A 20883-nucleotide genomic window follows, 5' to 3' on the forward strand; every position below is an offset into this window, starting at 1 on the left:
TTTCTGAGGAAAATTGTGGTAAACTATCACTGCAAACAATGAAGAGGTGAGAGAAGGCGAAGCTGACTTCAGAGATGAGCTGTGCTGGTGTGCTACAAAGTCGGACATAACATGTTCAAGACAGTGTTGCTGATGGAGTTAGACCAAGTGACTTGGTGAGGAATTAAGTCAGAGGAGTTTCAATGCTCGTCCACCTAAACTGGGTGTGAGACTGGATCGCTCTAAACACTGAGCTGATTTGGAGAGGTTATGAATGGCTTTGGGTTGGGCAGTGAGGTTTAGGCCCAGACCCTATCACCGCGGCAAGGCCAAGTCCAAGTATGGGGGACAACCTGGTGTTTAGATGATTTAAACTCTGGCCCAAATAGACTGGAAAGGCAGGTTGTTGGGACCGGAAGTGAAGGTCAGGCCAATTTAGCTCACTCTCCTGTGATGTTCACTCGCTCTACAGTGATTTGCCCTGCTAGATGAAGACCATGGCTTTGGGACTATTCTGGGGATTTGGGTTTATGGACTCAATTTGGTTTGGAATGCTGTAGTTTGTTTCCATTTTTTTTGCACAATTTCTGTTTTTTTTTCTTTTTCTCTGCACATTGGGTGTTGATTTTTCTTTTTTCATTGGATTCTTTTTGGGTTTCTTGTTTTGTGGCTAGACGTAAGCAGACAAATCTCAAAGTTGTAAGAGATGCTACTTGCAGACACAATAGTGGTGCTTAAAAGGCATTTAGATGTCCATATTAACATGCAAGGAGTGGAGGAATATGGATAGATTTAGTTTAACCTGGGAACATTGTTGGCACAGACTTTGAGAGCTAAAAGTCCTTTTTCTGTGCATTATGGCTCTGTGTTTCATTTATGTACATCTTCTAGTTGTTTTCTTCATCAATGTGTTGATCAGAGTACAAACACATTTAACATTTCATGTCTGATACAACTTTACTGAATCACTGAGCCTAATGCAAGATTAAACATATTCAAAATGTCAATCTGCTTTTTAGATCCAATTTTCATGGATAGTTGAACTTTTCAGATTTTACATGATGAGTCACAATTTTATCTGCAATCATTTAAAATAATCCTGCTACCATGAGAATGTTACCTCATGTAAAAGAGTCCATTAGTCCATTACTTGTAAAAATGGTTTAAAAGGCATGTAATAATAACCACCACTATTGGTTACATCAAATATAAGAGGGTGCTGAAGCTTTGGAGAGGGTGCAGAAGAGGTTTCCCAGGATGCCGCCTGGTTTAGAGGGCATGTGCTATCATGAGAGCCTGGACAAACTTGGGTTGTTTTCGTTGGAGCGGCAGAGGCCGAGGGGAGATCTGATAGAAGTTTATAAGATAATGAGAGGCATATGTAGATAGAGTAGACAAGGAGTATCTTTTCTCCAGGGTAGAAATGTCTAATACCAGAGGACATGCATTGAAGCTAAGGGGATTGGTTCAAAGGGCATGAGAATGGGCATGGGAGGGTTAAGTATTTTACTCAGAGAGTGGTGGATGCCTGGAATGTGCTGCCTGGTATGGTGGTAGAGGCAAATACATTGGAGGCTTTTAAGAGACGTTTAGATAGGCACATGAATGTGAGGAAGATGAGGGGACACGGACATTGTGTAGGTACGAGGGATTAGTGTTTTGGGTTTTTGGTATACTCTTTAGCTGATTCAGCACAACATTGTGGGCTGAAGGGCCTGTTCCTGTGCTGTACTGTTCTGTGTTCTATGCATAGAATAAAGATACTTTTTAAATTAAGATGGAAGATATGAACACCTACATCATTCAGTTCTAACAAAGAATCTTTGTCCAAAACATTAACTTGTTTCTCTTTCCAAAGATACTGCTGATCTGATGAATTAGAACAGCATTTTCTGTTTGTATTTCAGATTACCAGTACCTGCAGATTTTTTTTTTGTTTTCATGTCATGCTGTTTGTGGATTATTGTCTTCCTGCCCATGCTCAGCAAATGCCAGATTCAAAATCTAGGGAAATTAATACCATAAGACATTTCTACTCTGAATGATCACAGCAAATAGGAATTAACTTGACCACATAATTTCACTGCAACAAAGCAGTACAGGAGATTAGATCACAGAATATTCCAGTGTTCCAAGGATAGGTCTTTATATACTAAACCTGTCATAAATCATAAAATAGTTCTTTCATTTCATGGCACATTCAAACCTCAAGCATGTAGCACAAGACCATCAAGACTAGGAGTTAAAAATTCAGGGTATCAGTTGGTTTAAATTATTTTTATGTCAAGGTATCATTCTAATTACAGAGGACAGGCAGCCGTGAGAGATGATGAACTGCGCATTTTAAAATACATTAAACAAGCTTCATTCAAATCCTAGTTATGACTCCTGTGTTAAATACCATCGTGCACAGATAGAAGATGCAACATCTTCTTGCACAGAATGAATGATGATTAGGATAATCAATATTCTCCAGATCATACAGTCTTTAAGCTAGAAAACAAGTTAACAGAAATTTATATCCATGATCATAAGTATTCCTCTAGCATATATCAGTCTGTTGCATGAGAAAACAATGTCAATATGTGATAATTTTTAGCAAATAACTTGTGAAAAAATATTCATATATCAGGCAAGTTGGCTGAACAGTTAAATTAGGAGGATAATTTGGAGGATGAGACATGACTTGATAAGAAGATAACAGGCATAGATAAGAGTGGAGAGCCAGCACTTTTTCCCCCAGGGAGTATATGGCTAATACAAGTGGGTGTAATTTTAAGGTGATTGGAGGAAAGTATAGAGGGAATGTCAGAGGGAGGAATTTTAGACAGGGAGTGTTAAGTGTGTTCAACACACTGCCAGATGATACAAGCAGACACATTAGGGAAATTTAAGAGAATCTTACAGAGATGCATTGATGAAAGAAAATTGAAGAGCTATGTGGAAGGGAAGCATTGAATTGATCTTGTAGGAGGTTCAAAGATTGGTGCAACATCATGGGCTGAAGGGCCTGTACTGTACTATACTGTTCTGTGCAGACTAATTAAAGACAATACTATGCACATACACTCAGTGGCCACTTTTTTACGTGTACCTGTACCTTGCTCGTTACTGCAAATATCAAAGGAGTCAGTCATGTGGCAGCAACTCAATGCAGACAAGCATGCAGACATGGTCAAGAGGTTCTGTTGTTGCTCAGACTAAACATCAGAATGGGAAAAGGGCATTAAAATGACTTTGACAGTGGAATGCGCTCAATGCCTCCTATGCTAGTTTTGACCGTCAAAACATGGAAGAACCTTCGCAAACTCCCACAGCCCACAATGATCCTGTAATTTCAGTCTCTGAGGTCCATGTGAGACCATTATTCAGGAGGGTGAACTCATGGAAAGCATCCAGCCCAGATGGGATACTTGGCTGAGTACTAAAGACCTGTGCTGATCAACTGACTAGAGTGTTTACCAATATCATTAACCCCTCACTTCAGCAGTTTGAGGTACCCACTCACTTCAGATAGGCTTCATTTATACCAGTGCCTAAGAAGAACGTGATAACCTTCCTCAATGACTATCTTACAGCAGTACTTACATTCACTGTGATGAAGGGCTTTGGAGGCTGATGATGAAACATATCAACTCCTGCCTGAGAAGCAATTTGGATCCACTCCAATTTGCCTATCTGCACAACAAGTCCATAGCAGATGCTATTTCATTGGCTCTTCCCTCAACTCTGGAACGTCTGGACAGTAAAGATGCATGTGTCAAGATGCTCTTTATCAACTACAGCTCAGTATTCAATACCATCCTCTCTTCAAAATTAATCAATAAGCTTCAAGACCTTGGCCTCAATACCTCCTTGTGCAAATGGATCCTCAATTTCCACATTAGACACCCTAGTCAGTTTGGACTGGCAACAACATTGCCCCTACAATCTCCATCAGCGAATGTGCACCGCACAGTCATGTGCTTAGCCCCTTGCTTGACCTGTTTTATACTTGTGAGCGTGAGGACAAGCACACCACCAATGCCATATGTAAGTTTGCTGACAACACTACTGTCATTGGCCAAATCAGCATAAAGGAAGGAGATTGAAAAACTGGCTGAGTGGTCCCACAACAAAAACCTCTCACTCAATTTCAGCAAGACCAACCAAGGATTTGATTACTGGCTGCAGGAGGTGGGAACTGGAGGTCTATGAGCCAGTCTTCATAGGAAAATTTGAAGTGGAGAAGGTCAGAACTTTAAATTCCTCAGCTGTTATCATTTCAGAGGATCTGTCCTGGGCCCAGCACATAAGTGCAATTATGAAGAAAGCATCAGTACCTCTACTCCCTTAGAAGTTAGTGCAGATTTGGCATGACATCTAAAACTTATACAAACTTCTATAGATGGGTGGTAGGGAGTATATTGACTAGTTGCATCACAGCCTGGTATGGATACACCAAAGCTTTTGAATGGAAAATTCTACTATGGCCCAGTCTATCATGAGTAAAGCCCTCCCAACACTGAGCACATCAACATGGCGGACTGTCTCAGGAGAACAGTGTGCATCATCAAGGATCCCCACCCCTCAGGCCATGCCTTCTTCTCACTGCTGCATCAGGAAGAAGGTACAGGAGCCTCAGGACCCACAGCATCAGGTTCAGGAACAATTATTACCCCTCACCCATCAGGCTCTTGAACTAGTGGAAAAACTTCACTCAACTTCACTTGTCTCACTACTGAGCTGTTCCCAAATATATGGACTCGCTTTCAAGGACTTTTTATCTCATTCTCAATATTTATTGCTTATCTATTTTTTATTATTATTATTATTTCTCTTTTGTATCTGCACAGTTTGTTGTCTTTTGCACGCTGGTTGTTTGTCCTGTTGGTACGGTCTTTCATTGATTCTATTATGTTTCTTGGGTTTACTGCTACTGCCCACAAGAAAACAAATCTCAGACTTGTATATGATAACATACATGTACTTTGATAATAAATTTACTTTACTTTGAACTTTGAGTATCTCAGAAACTGCTGATCTGCTGGGATTTTCATGCACAGCTGTCTCTAGAATTTACAGAGAATGGTGCAAAAGACAAAAAAAAACTCCAGTGAGTGGCAGCTCTGTGGGCCACAATGTCTTGTTAACAAGAGAGGTCAGAGAATGGCCAGACTAGTTCACACTGACAGGAAGATGACAGTAACTCAAATAGTCACACATTATAACAGTGGTGTGCAGAAGAGCATCTCTGAACTTACAAGAAGTTCAGCCTGAAGTGGAATCAGCGACAACAGCAGAAGACAACACTGAGTTCCACTCCTGTACCTAATAAAATATCCACTGAGTGTATATACAGAATAGAATAGAAACAGGAGAGGTGCGCCATTGTTAACATCAAGGGATACCACAAATAAAATAACTGTTGTACAGTTCAGAACCAGGAACTTAGGCACACCATGTCCAAGTTACCTTTCTGCCTAAATACACTAATCCTATTTCCCCACATTAGGTTGTGTCCTGCTCTGCTTTGCTTAATTACATGTCCATCCAAATGTCTCTTAAACATACAGGTTGTATTGAATCCCATCACCTCCTCTAAGGTGGCTGGTGGTATAATGGCATCTGCACTGGACTTTGAGGTGAGTTGTCCCCGGTTCGAATCCAGCCAGCTCCTTGCATGCTTTCCATCCATGTGGGATTGGCTGTCAAGCTAGCAACTCAGCCTTGTATCAAATAGACATATGCTAAAGCAAACGTCAAGGTTGCCACCTGACGTACCACAAGGCATGGACAAGAACAACAACCTCCTCTAGCAGCATGTTTGAGACATCAACTAATCTCTGTCTGAGAAACATTCCCCTCAAATCCCATTTTATACTCCTTCCTCTTTCCTTGTCTCTATACCATGGGAACAATTTTCTGACTTTATATCCTACATATGCTTCTTATTATTACATATACAGGTCACCTCTCAGCCTCCTTTGCTCCAAGAAAAACAAACTCAGCCTGTCCAAAGCTCCCCATAACTGGTCCAATTGAGTCAGCTTCAGGATGAATATATCTGCATTCTCTCCAGTGTAACAACATCTTTCCTACAGTGTGGTAACCTGAAATGTACATAATACTCCAAGTGCAGTCTAAATAGCGTTTTTGTAAAGTTGCAACATAATTTTCACATACTACCACCCGACCTATGAAGGGAAGCATGCCAGATTCAGATTTAGATTTATTTATCACATGCATATCGAAACGTACAGTGAAGTGCATGACTTGCGTTAAGAATCAACATACCTAGGGATGCGCTGGGAGCTGCCTGCAAGTGTCCCCACATATCCCAGTGCCAATGTAGCAGAATAACACAGAACACAATACAACAAGCAACTAAACAACAGCAAAACAAGCCCAAGGATATGCCTTCTTTGCCACCTTTTACCTCTGTGTTGTCACTTTCAGGAAACCATATATTTGAACCACAAGGTTTCTTTGTTTATCAACATTCCTTACTTGTGCCCTACTTGTTTCTGCATGCTTTACCTTTATACAATTTGCCATAAAAAAAATTAAAAAACGGCATATAGAATTAAGGAGGGCCAAAATGAGCAGCTGAGAAGGCATGTGCTTATATTGTCAGGCAGTAGATGACAATTGGTAATTAAAGCCTTGTTCAACAGAAAACTAATAATTCAAGATACAAACCAAACATAATCCAAACTTAAATGAAGGGTATGGCTACGGGCATCATGCTGGCATTCTTCCTGCACAAAATGCCTGAAGAATCTCTTACTCCTATCCTCATTTCTTTCTTCTGTACCTTCAGCATTAGGCAGGGGTCCTGTCTTCAGAATCATACTAATTACAACAGCTTCAGTTTCCCCAACTCTATGACCCAGTAAATCCCACTTTCCAGCACCAGGTCTGAAGCCCTACAACTTAAGGTTCATCAACTATACATGTACCTTTTAAATAAAATGAGACTTTCTATCTCTCTTACCCATTCAGGTTCCTACTACCTCCTGGGTGAAATATTTTTCCTCAACTCTCCTTGTCTTTTTATTTATTACTTTAAATATAACTCTTAGTTTTTGACCCCTCTGCTAAAAGAAATAACTCTAACCTATTTACTCTCAAGTTGCTAGTAACTCAATATATCCTTATTAAATTTCTCCTTGGTTCCAAAGAAAACAATGCTAGCTTATTATTCTTTCCAGATATCTGCTGTCCTTCTCCTTTTTTGCAGTTGAAGTCATGGGCTTGGAAGGCATTGTAAAGAAACCTCAATGAATAATTATATGCCTATTAGTACTGCAGTCACTGTACAGCAGCAACGCAGATGATGCATGTTTGGGAAGCTGGATCAGTTGCCCATCAATCAGGCTGTTTTGACCCAGATCGCATTGAACTTTTCAAAAGTTATTGATAATGAACTCAACCAAGCAAGTAAACCATATTTCATTACACTTTTGCTATTCATAGCTGATGGAAAGACGTTGGGGTATGGATCTCTCAGTAGAGGTGCCAAGCAACTAAAATTCTCCGGTAGGCATAGTTGTTAGGTAGTTGGCCCACAAACATTTCTGATTAATAATGACTCCTATAATGTTGATAGGGTTGGGTGGGGTCAAGAAACATAACAATGGCAACTTTATGGAATATGAAGAATAGGTGGTTGTCCTCCCTCCAATTGGAGATGTTCATTGATTGGCCCTTTTGTGGCTGGGATGTGACTTGTCAATGTTAGCAACCCAAAGCTGCACATGGTCCAGGTCTTGTTGCATGCAGACCTGGACTGTTGCATTTCCTGCAAAGCTTCAATTGCCACAGAATATTGTGTAATTATGAGTGAATATCTTCACCTCTGACCTTGAGGTGCAAGGACAGGTTTAGTCAAACTTCTGAATGGTTGAGACTGAATTACAGATGTAAAACAGTAAATGCTGGAAGCATTCAGCATCTGTTGAAAAAGAAACAGCCAACTTTTCAGGTCCAAGACCCCTCTTCAGAAATTGGAAACAGAGAAAACAAATTAGGTTTCATTAGGGAGAAGCAAAGGAAATATTTTGATAGATAACCCGATGTGGCAAGAAAGGAGCAATTTCATTTTCAGACATACACAATACTGTTCCTGCCATAGCCCTCTGCATTACTTGTTGAAACAGGATTAGCAATAATAGAAAAGTGAGGTTTCAGCTGTATTGACACAGGTCTCAGTGCCACATTGACATCAAGTTGCCTGTGAATGCTCAGGGATCTTAAATATTACTTGCTGTATCTGCATGCTGCTTTGTGCACAAGGATTCTTTCAGCCCACTTAACAAATAGAAGGTTCTGGTTTGCATTCTCCAGTAAATCTTTACTCAATGCCATCTGGCATGCCCAATAAACGATGAACCAAACAGCTAATGAATACACCCATCCTCACGTAATCATGTTAAATGTGAACCAAACCTATAATTCACTTTCGACTGGCTCATTTATCTATTTTACATATGAACGCATTCTTTAATTATACTTACTTTACATTAGTATTGGTGCAGATAATATATTCAATTTCATCTGAATAAGGATTCTGGAAAGTAAAACTACTTGTCCGTATCCATAACCATTCCCTGCTTTTTGTTCGAAAACGGTACATCACTGATAGGACTTGTCCTTTCAATTTCACAACCTTGGAGAAAAATAGGTATAATTATTAGATATATGGCATTCAAGATTTATGAACATGAAACTAATGGAAGCTTTACAATATAGATTTACTGTATTAAACTTGATTGTCTTTGTGCATGACCTTGGTGAGGTCTTACTTTAAATGCTGTGCACAGACTTGGTCTCCTCACATTCTCATTGAAACTAAATTTGCTGATGATACAAAAGTAGTGAGAAGAATGTAGGGAGTTTGCAAAGAGGACAGGGAAAGGTTAAATAAATGGTAAAAAAAAAAATCTGTCAATGTAGAGGAGTGAGATTACCCACTTGTGTGGGGAGGATAGGGAGCAACTGGATACAATAACTAAGGGAAATGGGATGTTGGCCTTCACGGATAATAAATGGGCTATAAAAACGGTGCAGCGTGGTAGTAACATTACAGGTGACCTGGATTCAATTCCCATTGCTGCCTGTAAGGTGTCTGTACTTTCCCCCTGTGACCGCATGGATTTCCTCTGGGTGCTCTGGTTTCCACCCACAGTCCAAAGACGTACTGGTCGGTAGGTTAATTGGTCATTGCAAATTGTCCCGTGATTAGACTATGGCTAAATTAGGGGCTGCTGGGCAGTGTGTTTCAAAGGGCTGTTTTAAACTGTATCTCTAAATAAATAAATTGGAAAAAAAGCATTGTTAAAATCACAAAGTACATGCAGATGCTGTGGTCAAATCAACACGTACAATTGTTGAGATCACAACTGGAATGCTGCATTCAGCTTTGTTTCCTTATTCACAGAAGTGATAGATTATCATTGGAGCAGTTCAGAGAAAGCTCACGAGGCTAATTGTTGGCACGAGGAAAGCTTCAGTAGGCTGGGCTTCTATTCATTGATGCTTAGAACAATAAGAGGTGATCTTATTAAACATATAAGGTTCAGAGAGACAAGTTAAATACTTGAAAAATAGTCCCTTTTGAGGAGAGACCTAGAAACAGGGGCTAGCTTCAGGACAGAAACAACAAATTGAGATTCCAACACTGCAGATGATGGAACCTGGAAACAAAGCAAAATGTTGGAAGTGACCCTTCCTCTGAAGGAAGGGGGTAGGAGAGTGGAGGTTTACCCTCCTCAAAGCTGAACTGTGGGGAGGAATGAGGTGCTAAGCACAAGACTATATGGATTAAGAAGCTCAATCTGTGGGAATGATCCCGAGTTTCCTATTCCATGTCATTTTAATTCTCAGTCCCACTCCCATTCTGACATCTGTGTGTGGCCTCCTCCATAGATATAGTGAGGCCCAATGTAAACTAGAGGTAACAATCTTATCTTCTACTCAACAAACACTATGCCAGCCTTTCAATTAAGCACTGAAATCTACAATTTCAGGTAACACTTCCCTCAGTTCCTGGCTTTAAGTTCTTTCTTAGGTGTCATACCAGATCATACGGTTGTTGAACCAATGGGGAGCATCTAGGTTGTGGTGCATACTGCATCATAATTTCATGGCTCTATAGGTTATAAGGTAACTTTTCACTTCTCAGTGTCTGGATGTGATTGTGCCACTAATCTGATTTGATATGTTAGAGCTTCCATTTGCAATTCCAATAAATTCTGAGCTCTTTTCAAGCAGCAGCTCTTCAACCCATTGGAAGCTAAGAATCATGAGCCAAAGTTGGAATACAGGACACAATGTGCTTTTCTTCAAAATCACCCAACTGACAGGCTAATCACATTCACACTCAATGTAACAACTCAATGGCAACTCTGTAGCCCTGTCACATCTAAGCGCGAACGAAGGAGAGGAGCAGGCACCAAGAGCAAGGTGCCAGAAGTGGAAAATCCAATACACTCAGTGGCCACTTCATTTGGTATACCTGTACAACCTGCTCATTCATGCAAATATCTAATCAGCTAATCATGTGTTGAAACTCAAGTATAAACACATACATAGTCAAGAGGTTCAGCTGTTGTACAGACCAAGCATCAGAATGAGGAAAAAATGTGATCTAAGTGACTTTGACTGTGTAATGATTGTTGATACCTGATGGATTTTTTTTGAATACCTCAGAAACCACTGGCTTCTTGGGACTTTCACACTCAACAGTCTCTAGAGCTCATAGAGAGTGGTGCACAAAGAAAAAAAAATCCAGTGAGTGGCATTTCCGTGGGCAAAAACTCCTTGTTAATGAGAAAGCTCAGAGGAGAATGACTAAACTGGTTCAAGCTGACAAAATGGTGTCTGCAATTCATCTCCCTCTAATGATGTTCCCATGGACAGTGTGATTAGCCAACACCTATCCCTATATGGCATTGAAAGCAGCTGTGTCACCTGGACAACTTGTGTCTCATTGCTCTCACAGATATTCACTTTATGTTCCTTATCCCTCCCAGTCTTAGCAACTTCAGACAAGTTTGTTTCCTCACTTTCCCAGCTTTGATGAAGATTCACTGATTTGCTGTCTCTTTCTCTCCACAAATGCAACTAGATTTACCAATTACATTCTGTTCTTATTTCAGTACTTCCAAGTAGATGCAAGTAGCCTGAAGTACTTGCAATCAAGTTCAGTTAGAAGGTCCAGGAAGAGGAAATCCATCTCAATTTTCGAGAGATCCCAGCATTCTGTCTTTGAAATAGATTTCCATTTCTTCATTCTCACTGGATATAAATGTTGGTATTACCTCCCTTTCAGAACTGAGAGAGCAGCTTTATCAGAAAATCTTCAGTGTTTCAAGCTGACTCACCATCAACTTCCCAAGGACAACTGGAGACGGGGAACAAATGCTCCCCTTATTGGCAACACCAAACACTTGCCTGATGTGATCCCTTTTATCTGCATGTTTAACTGTGCTGTAGTCTAGGAATAAAGGATTTTCTTAGAGCAGGTGTAAAAGGTCCAGCTGGTCAGAGTTAATGAACAGAGTCACTGATCAGCAGTGCAGAGAACAGGAAGTGAGCTTTCTCAATACTGAAACCTCAGTAGGACAGCATCCAAATTTGACGAATGGAAAAACACAGAGCTGTATAATAGAAAACAGAATGTGGGTCAACAGCTGACCTTATTTTCACCAATGATCTCTTGAGGAAGGGAGTGTTCACCACGGGAAGGCACTCATCTCCACTACCAAATGACGTGCCAGGAAACAAGTTCACAAGGCAATTGAACAAAAGGAAATCTGGAACGTCAGAGTGTATTTGCTCACCATAGAAACTAGCAATTGAATTTTCAGAACAATTTTTTCCTCCACCACAGCTTTCCTGAACGTCTTTGGTTAAGATACTCAATTACATAAACATTACTCATATGATTTCAGACAGTGAATACTTGCAATCAGCTTGGATGTCGGGTATCTATCCTCAAAGATACAATATCTGAACACCTGCAATAGACTAGTGGACTCGTAAAAACATTTATGCTAGCAAAAGCAGGTTATATAGCCCTCTGTACCTGCTTCAAGTTCAAGATCATTCAACCATATACATGTATACTGCCAAACAGTACACAAAAGAAGCCATTTCCCACCCTAATTGTCCTAATACTAAGGTAACTCCTGCCAAGTGATAGTGGGTCAAAGATATTGTTGGATGGATGGGTTGAAGGGAGGCCTCAATGATCCTCTCAGCAGTCCTCACAATCTTTTGTTAGGATTTGCAGTCAGATACTTTGCAATCCTGTACCAGACGATGATGCAGTTGGTTAGGACACTCAATGGTGGTCCTGTAAAAATGGGTTAGAATGGGCGTGGGGGGGGGGGGGCTCACTCGTCTCAATCTCCTCAGGAAGTGAAGATTCTGTTGTGCTTTCTTGACATGGTGTTGAGGGATCAGAGAAAACATAGAAACATAGAAAACCTACAGCACAATATAGGTGCTTCAGCCCACAAAGCTGTGCCAAACATGTCCTTACCTTAGAAATTACCTAGGGTTATTTTTCTGAGATCCATGTACATGTACATGTCCAGAAGTCTCTTAAGTACCTTATCGTATCCACCTCCACCACCGTCGCTTGAAGCCCATTCCATGCACTCACCAGTCTGTGTAAAAAAACTTAACCCTGACATCTCCTCTTTACCTACATCCAAGCACTTTAAAACTGTGCCTTCTCGTGCTAGCCATTCCACCTCTGGGAAAAAGCCTCTGACTATCCACACGATCAATGTCTCTTATCATCTTATACACCTCTATCAGGTCTCCTCTCATCCTCTGTTGCTCCAAGTAAAAAAGGCTGAGTTCACTCAACCTATTCTCATAAGGCATGCTCCACAATCCAGGCAACATTCTTGTAAATCTCCTCTGCACATCCTTCCTATAGTGAGGCGACCAGAACTGAGCACAGTACTCCAAGTGAGGTCTGACCAGGGTCCTATATAGCCGCAACATTACCTCTCGGCTCCTAAACTCAATCCCAGAAATGATGAAGGTCAATGCACCGTATGCCTTCTTAACCACAGAGTCAACGTGTGCAGCAGCTTTGAGTGTCCTATGGATCCCTCTGATCCTCCACACTGCCAAGAGTCTTACCATTAATACTATATTCTGTCATCATATTTGACCTACCAAAATAAACCACCTCACACTTATCTGGGTTGAACTCCATTGGCCAGTTCTCAGCCCAGTTTTGCATCCTATCAATGTCCCAGGTGTATTGAGCTGCAGCTCCTGAGGGACCGAGTTAGGGAACTGGAGATGCAGTTCAGGAGAGTAAGGAGGTGATAGAAATGAGTTATAGGCAGGTGGTCACACTGGGGCCACGGGAGACAGACAGGTGGGTCACAGTCAGGAGGGGGAAGGGGAAGAGTCAGGTACTAGAGAGTACCCCTTGACAATGAGTACTCCTGTTTGAGTACTGTTGCGGGGGACAACCTACCTGGGGGAAGTGGCAATGGCCGTGCCTCTGGCACAGAGTCTGACACTGGCTCAGAAGGGTAGGGAAAGGAAGAGAAAGGCAGTAGTGTTAGGGGACTCTAACACTAGTTAGAGGATAGCTAGGGGGTCAGACAGGCAATTCTGTGGATGCAGGAAAGAAACTTGGATGGTAGTTTGCCTCCCAGGTGCCAGGATGTTTTGGATCGCATCCAAGATATCCTGCGGTGGGAGGGAGAAAAGCCAGAGGTTATGGTACATATTGGTAGCAATGACATAGGTAGGAATAGGGAAGAGGTCCTGAAAAAGGACTACAGGGAGTTAGGAAGGAAGTTGAGAAGCAGGACTGCAAAGGTAGTAATCTCAGGAAATCTGCTTGTGCCACGCGACAGTGAGAATAGGAATAGGAAGAGGTGGAGGATAAATGTGTGGCTGAGGGATTGGACAGGGATTCAGATTTCCGGATCATTGGGACCACTTTTGGGGCGGGTGTGACCTGTATGAAAAGGACGGGTTGCACTTGAATCCCAGGGGGACCAATATCCTGGCAGGGAGGTTTGCTAAGGCTACTGGGAAGAGTTTAAACTAGAATTGTTGCGGGGTGGGAACTGAACTGAAGAGACTGGGGAAAAGGAGGCTGGCTCACAAATAGAGAAAGCTTGTATTCAGTGCAAGAGGGAGGATAGGCAGGTGATAGAGAAGGGACACGCTCAGACCAAAGGTTTGAGATGCATCTATTTTAACGCAACGAGTGTTGTGAACAAAGCAGATGAGCTTAGAGTGTGGATCGGTACTTGGAGATATGGTGTGGTGTCCATTACAGAGACTTGGATGGCTCAGGGATAGGAATGGTTACTTCAAGTGCTGGGTTTTAGATGTTTCAGGAAGGATAGGGAGGGAAGCAAAAGAGGTGGGAGCATGGCACTGTTGATCAGAAATAGTGTCAAGGCTACAGAAGAGATAGACACCATGGAGGGATTGTCTATGGAGTCTCTGTGGGTGGAGGTTAGGAACAGGAAGGGGTCAATAACTTTACTGGCTGTTTTTTATAGGCCGCCCAGTAGTAACAGGGATATCGAGGAGCAGATAGGGAAACAGATCCTGGAAAGGTGTAATAATAACAGAGTTGCTGTGATGGGAGATTTTAATTTCCCAATTATCGACTGGCATATCCCTAGATCATGGGGTTTAGATGGGGAGGAGTTTGTTAGGTGTGTTCAGGAAGGTTTCTTGACACAGTATGTAGATAAGCCTACAAGAGGAGAGGTTGTACTTGATTTGGTATTGGGAAATGAACCAGGTCAGGTGTCAGATCTCTCAGTGGAAGAGCATCTTGGAGATAGTGATCATAATTCCATCTCCTTTACAATAGCATTGGAGGGATAGGAACAGACAAGTTAGAAAAGCGTTTAATTGGAGTAAGGGAAATTAGGAGGCTATCAGGCAGGAAACTGGAGGCTTAAATTGGAAGCAGATGTTCTCAGGGAAAGTATGGAAGAAATGTGGCAAATATTCAGGGGATATTTGTGTGGAGTTCTGTACAGATATGTTCTAATGAGACAGAGAAGTTATGGTAGGGTACAGGAACCGTGGTGTACAAAGACTGTAATAAATCTAGTCAAGAAGAAAAGAAACGCTTATAAAAGGTTCGGAGAGCTAGGTAATGTTAGAGATCTAGAAGATTATAAGGCTAATAGGAAGGAGCTTAAGAAGGAAATTAGGAGAGCCAGAAGGGGCCATGAGAAGGCCTTGGTGGGCAGGATTAAGGAAAACCCCAAGGCATTCTACAAGTATGTGAATAACAGGAGGATAAGACGTGCAAGAATAGGACCTATCAAGTGTGACAGTGGGAAAATGTGTATGGAACTGGAGGAAATAGCAGAGATATTTAATGAATACTTTACTTCGGTATTCACTATGGAAAAGGATTTTCGTGATTATAGTGATGACTTTCAGCAGACTGAAAAGCTTGAGCATGTAGATATTAAGGAAGAGGATGTGCTGGAGGTTTTGGAAAGCATCAAGTTGGTTAAGTCACTGGAACCGGATGAGATGCACCCCAGACTACCGTATGGACGCGAGGGAGGAGATTGCTGAGCCTCTGGTGATGATCTTTTCATCATCAATGGGGACGGGAGAGGTTCTGGAGGATTGGAGGGTTGCAGATGTTGTTCCTTTATTCAAAATAGAGAGTAGAGATAGCCCAGGAAATTATAGACTACTGAGTCTTACCTCAGTGGTTGGTAAGTTGAAGGAGAAGATCCTGAGAGGCAGGATTTATGAACATTTGGAGAGGTATAATATGATAGTTAAGAACAATGTTGGCCCCTTGAAGAATGAATTGGGAGAAATTGTTATGGGAAACAGGGAAATGGCAACAGAATTTAATGCGTACTTTAGATCTGTCTTCACCAGGAAGGACACAAGCAATCTCCCAGATGTATGGATAGGCCAGGGTCATAAGATATCAGAGGAATTGAAACAGATTGACATTAGGAAAGAAACTGTGATGAGTAGACTGCTGGACTGAAGGCTAATAAATCCCCGGGTCCAGATGGTCTGCATCCGAGGGTTCTAAAAGAGGTGGCTCAGGAAATTGCGGATGCATTGGTAATCATTTTCCAATGTTCCTTAGATTCAGGATCAGTTCCTGAAGATTGGAGAGTGGCTAATGTTATCCCACTTTTCAAGAAGGGAGGGAAGGAGAAAACGAAGAACTATCACCCTGTTAGCCTAACGTCAGTCGTGGGGAAGATGCTTGAGTCCATTATTAAGGACGAAATAGTGGCATATCTTGATGGCAGTAATAGGATTAGGCCGAGCCAGCATGGATTTACCAAGGGCAAATCATGCTTGACTAATCTGTTGGAGTTTTTTGAGGATGTAACAAGGATGTTAGACGAGGGTAAACCAGTGGATGTAGTGTACCTAGATTTTCAGAAGGCTTTCGATAAGGTGCCACATAGGAGATTGGTGAGTAAAATCAGAGCTCATGGCATTGGGGGCAGGGTTTCAACATGGATAGAAAACCGGTTGACAGATAGAAAGCAAAGGGTAGCAGTAAATGGGTGTTTCTCGGACTGGCTGGAGGAGACTAGTGGGGTACCACAGGGCTCTGTATTGGGACCACAGCTCTTTACGATTTATGTCAACGATTTAGATGAGGGCATTGAAAACTATATCAGCAAGTTTGCTGACGATACTAAACTGGGTGGCAGTGTGACATGCGAAGAGGACGTTAGGAGAATACAGGGAGACTTGGATAGGCTGGGTGAGTGGGCAGATACTTGGCAGATGTCATTCAATGCGAATAAATGTGAAGTTATCCACTTTGGAAGCAGGAACAAGAGGGCAGAGTATTGTCTGAACGGTGTAGAGTTATGTAAGGGAGAAATGCAAAGAGACCTAGGAGTCCTAGTTCATCAGTCAATGAAGGTGAATGAGCAAGTGCAACAGGCAGTGAAGAGGGCAAATGGAATGTTGGCCTTTATTACAAGGGGGAATTGAGTACAAGAGCAAGGATGTCCTTTTGCATTTGTACAGGGCCCTGGTGAGACCACACCTGGAATATTGTGTACAGTTTTGGTCTCCAGGTTTAAGGAAGGACATTCTGGCAATTGAGGAAGTGCAGCGTAGATTCATTAGCTTGATTCCTGGGATGGCAGGGCTGTCTTGGCTGTCTTGATTCCTGGGATGGCAGAGAAATTGGAGAGATTGGGCTTGTACACACTGGAATTGAGGAGATTGAGAAGGGATCTGATTGAAACGTTTAAGACAATTAAAGGATTTGATAGGATTGAGGCAGGAAATATGTTCCAGATGTTGGGAGAGTCCAGTACCAGAGGGCATGGATTGAGAATAAGAGGTCAGTTATTTAAAACAGAGTTGAGGAAAAACTTCTTCTCCCAGAGAGTTGTGGAGGTGTGGAATGCACTGCCTCGGAAGACGGTGGAGGCCAATTCTCTGGATGCTTTCAAGAAGGAGCTAGATAGATATCTGATGGATAGGGGAATCAAGGGATATGGGGACAAGGCAGGGACTGGGTATTGACAGTGAATGATCAGCCATGATCTCAGAATGGTGGCGCAGACTCGAGGGGCCGAATGGTCTACTTCTGCACCTATTGTCTATTGTCTATTGATTAGGAGTAGTCAGCATGGCTTTGTCAAGGGCAGGTTGTGCCTTACAAGCCTGATTGAAATTTTTGAGGATGTGACTAAACATACTGATGAAGGAAAAGCAGTAGATGTAGTGTATATGGATTTCAGCAAGGCATTTGATAAGGTACTGCATGCAAGGCTTATTGAGAAAGTAAGGAGGATGGGATCCAAGGGGACATTGCTTCGAGGATCCAGAGCTGGCTTGCCCACAGAAGGCAAAGAGCGGTTGTGGATGGGTAATATTCTGCATGGAGGTCAGTCACCAGTGGTGTGCCTCAGGGATCTGTTCAAGGACCCTTACTCTTCGTGATTTTCATAAATGACCTGGATGAGGAAGTGGAGGAATGGGTTAGTAAGTTTGCTGATGACCCAAAGGTTGGAAGTATTGTGGATAGTGTGGAGGACTGTCAGAGGTTACAACGGGTCATTGATAGGATGCAAAACTGGGCTGAGAAGTGGCAGATGGAGTTCAACCCAGAGAAGTGTGAAGTGGTTCATTCTGGAAGGTCAAATATGATGGCAGAATATCGTAAGACTCTTGGCAGTGTGGAGTATCAGAGGGATCTTGGAGTCCGAGTCCATAGGACGCTCAAAGCAGCTGTGCAGGTTGACTCTGTGGTTAAGAAGGCATACGGTATATTGGCCTTCATCAATCGTGGAATTGAATTTAGGAGCCAAGAGGTAACGTTGCAGCTATATAGACAGACCCCACCCCTGGACAGACCTCACTTGAGAGTACTGTGCTCAGTTCTGGTCACCTCACTACAGGAAGGATGTGGAAGCCATAGAAACGGTACAGAGGAGATTTACAAGGATGTTGCCTGGTTTGGGGACCATGCCTTATGAGAATAGGTTGAGTGAACTTGGCCTTTTCTCACCTTGGAGTGACGGAGGATGAAAGGTGAGCTGATGGAGACATATAGGATGATGACAGGCATTGATCATGTGGATTCCCAGGGCTGAAATGGTTGCCACAAGAGGACACAGGTTTAAGGTGCTGGAGAGCAGGTACAGAAGAGATGTCAGGGGTAGGTTTTTCACTCAGAGAGTGGTGAGTGCGTGGAAAGGGCTGCCGGCACGGTGGTGGAGGGCTGCCCTCCTCACTGCAGTTTGCGTACTGTCCCAACCACCCAACAGATGACGCCATTGCCACCACCCTCCACCTGGCCCTAGCCCACCTGGACAAAAAAGACACATACGTTTGAATGCTGTTCACAGACTTCAGTTCAGCATTCAACACAATCATCCCTCGGAAACTGACTGGAAAGCTGAGCCTACTGGGCCTGAACACCTCCCTCTGCAACTGGATCCTAGACTTCCTAACTGGGAGACCTCAGTCAGTCCGGATCGGAGGTAGCATCTCCAACACCATCACCCTGAGTCCGGGACCCCCCCCCCCCCCACCCCCAGGGCTGTGTGCTCAGTCCACTGCTGTTCATTCTGCTGACCCATGACTGTGCTGCAACACACAGCTCGAACCACATCAACAAGTTCGTCGATGACACAGCCGTGGTGGGTCTCATCAGCAAGAACGATGAGTCAGCATACAGGCAGGAGGTGCAGCAGCTAACAGACTGGTGCAGAGACAAAAACCTGTCTCTGAATGTGAACAAAACAAAACAGATTATTGTTGACTTCAGGAGGCACGGAGCGACCACTCCCCACTGAACATCAATGGCTCCTCGGTAGAAATTGTAAAGAGCACCAAATTTCTTGGTGTTCACCTGGTGGAGAATCTCACCTGGTCCCTCAACACCAGCTCCATAGCAAAGAAAGCCCAGCAGCATCTTTACTTTCTGCGAAGGCTGAGGAAAGTCCATCTTCCACTCCCCATCCTCATCACATTCTACAGAGGATGTATTGAGAGCATCCTGAGCAGCTGCATCACTGCCTGGTTCAGAAATTGCACCATCTTGGATCACAAGACCCTGCAGCAGTTAGTGAGGTCAGCTGCGAAGATCATCGGGGTCTCTCTTCCTGCCATTACAGACATTTACACTACACGCTGCATCCATAAAGCGAACAGCATTATGGAGGACCCCACGCACCCCTCATACAAACTCTTCTCCCTCCTGCCATCTGGGAAAAGGCACTGAATCATTCGGGCTCTCACGACCAGACTATGTAACAGTTTCTTCCCCAAAGCCATCAGACTCCTCAATACCCAGAGCCTGGACTGACACCAACTAACTGCCCTCTATTGTGCTAATTGTCTTGTTTATTATTTATTGTAATGCCTGTACTGTTTTGTGCACTTTATGCAGTCCTGGGTAGGTCTGTAGTCTAGCGTAGTTTTTTCTGTGCTGTTTTCACATAGTTCAGTGTAGTTTTTGTACTGTTTCATGTAGCACCACGGTCCTGAAAAACTTTCTTGTTTTTACTGTGTACTGTACCAGCAGTTATGGTTGAAATGACAATTAAAAAGCCACTTGACTCGACTTGGATACGATAGGGTCTTTTAAAAGACTTTTAGATAGGAACTTGGAGCTTAGTAAAATAGAGGGCTATAGGTAAAGCTAGTAAGTTCTAAGGTAGGGACATGTATGGCAAAACTTTGTGGGCCAAAGGGCCTGTAGGTTTTCTATGTTTCTATGTCCCGTTGTAACCTCTGACAGCCCTCCACACTATCCACAACACCTCCAACCTTTGTGTCATCAGCAAACTTACTAACCCATCCCTTCACTTCCTCATCCAGGTCATTTATAAAAAACCACGAAGAGTAAGGGTCCCAGAACAGATCCCTGAGCCACACCACTGGTGACCAACCTCCAGAATATGTCCTGTCTACAACCACTCTTTTGCTTTCTGTTGGCAAGCCAGTTCTGGATCCACAAAGCAATGTCCCCTTGGATTCCATGCCTCTTTACTTTCTCCATAAGCCTTGCATGGGGTACCTTGTCAAATGTCTTGCTGAAATCCATATCACTACATCTACTACTCTACCTTCATCAATGTGTTTAGTCACATCCTCAAAAAATTCAATCAGACTTGTAAGGCACAACCTGCCTTTCACAAAGCCATACTGACTATTCCTAATCATATTATGCCTCGCCAAATGTTCATAAATCTTGCCTCTCAGGATCTTCTCCATCAACTTAGCAACCACTGAAGTAAGACTCAGTAGTCTATAACTTCCTGGGCTATTTCTACTTCCTTTCTTAAACAATGGAACAACATCCACAATCCTACAATTCTCAAGAACCTCTCCTGTCCCCATTGATGATGCAAAAATCAGTGCCAGAGGCTCAGCAATCTCCTC

General features: G+C 42.7%; 1 protein-coding gene across 4 annotated transcripts in view; it reads right to left on the bottom strand.

Moving 5' to 3' along the window:
• Positions 1–20883, bottom strand: part of arnt2 (aryl-hydrocarbon receptor nuclear translocator 2) — a 364666-nt gene that overhangs the window by 126199 nt on the left and 217584 nt on the right. For all 4 annotated transcript variants that reach the window (XM_059952585.1, XM_059952584.1, XM_059952587.1 and 1 more), the window contains one exon: positions 8478–8629. In XM_059952585.1, the coding sequence (XP_059808568.1) occupies positions 8478–8629 (152 nt within the window). The remainder of the gene's footprint in view (positions 1–8477; positions 8630–20883) is intronic.

This window comes from Hypanus sabinus, chromosome 28, assembly GCF_030144855.1.
Source record: "Hypanus sabinus isolate sHypSab1 chromosome 28, sHypSab1.hap1, whole genome shotgun sequence".
NCBI classification, from domain to species: Eukaryota; Metazoa; Chordata; class Chondrichthyes; order Myliobatiformes; family Dasyatidae; genus Hypanus; species Hypanus sabinus.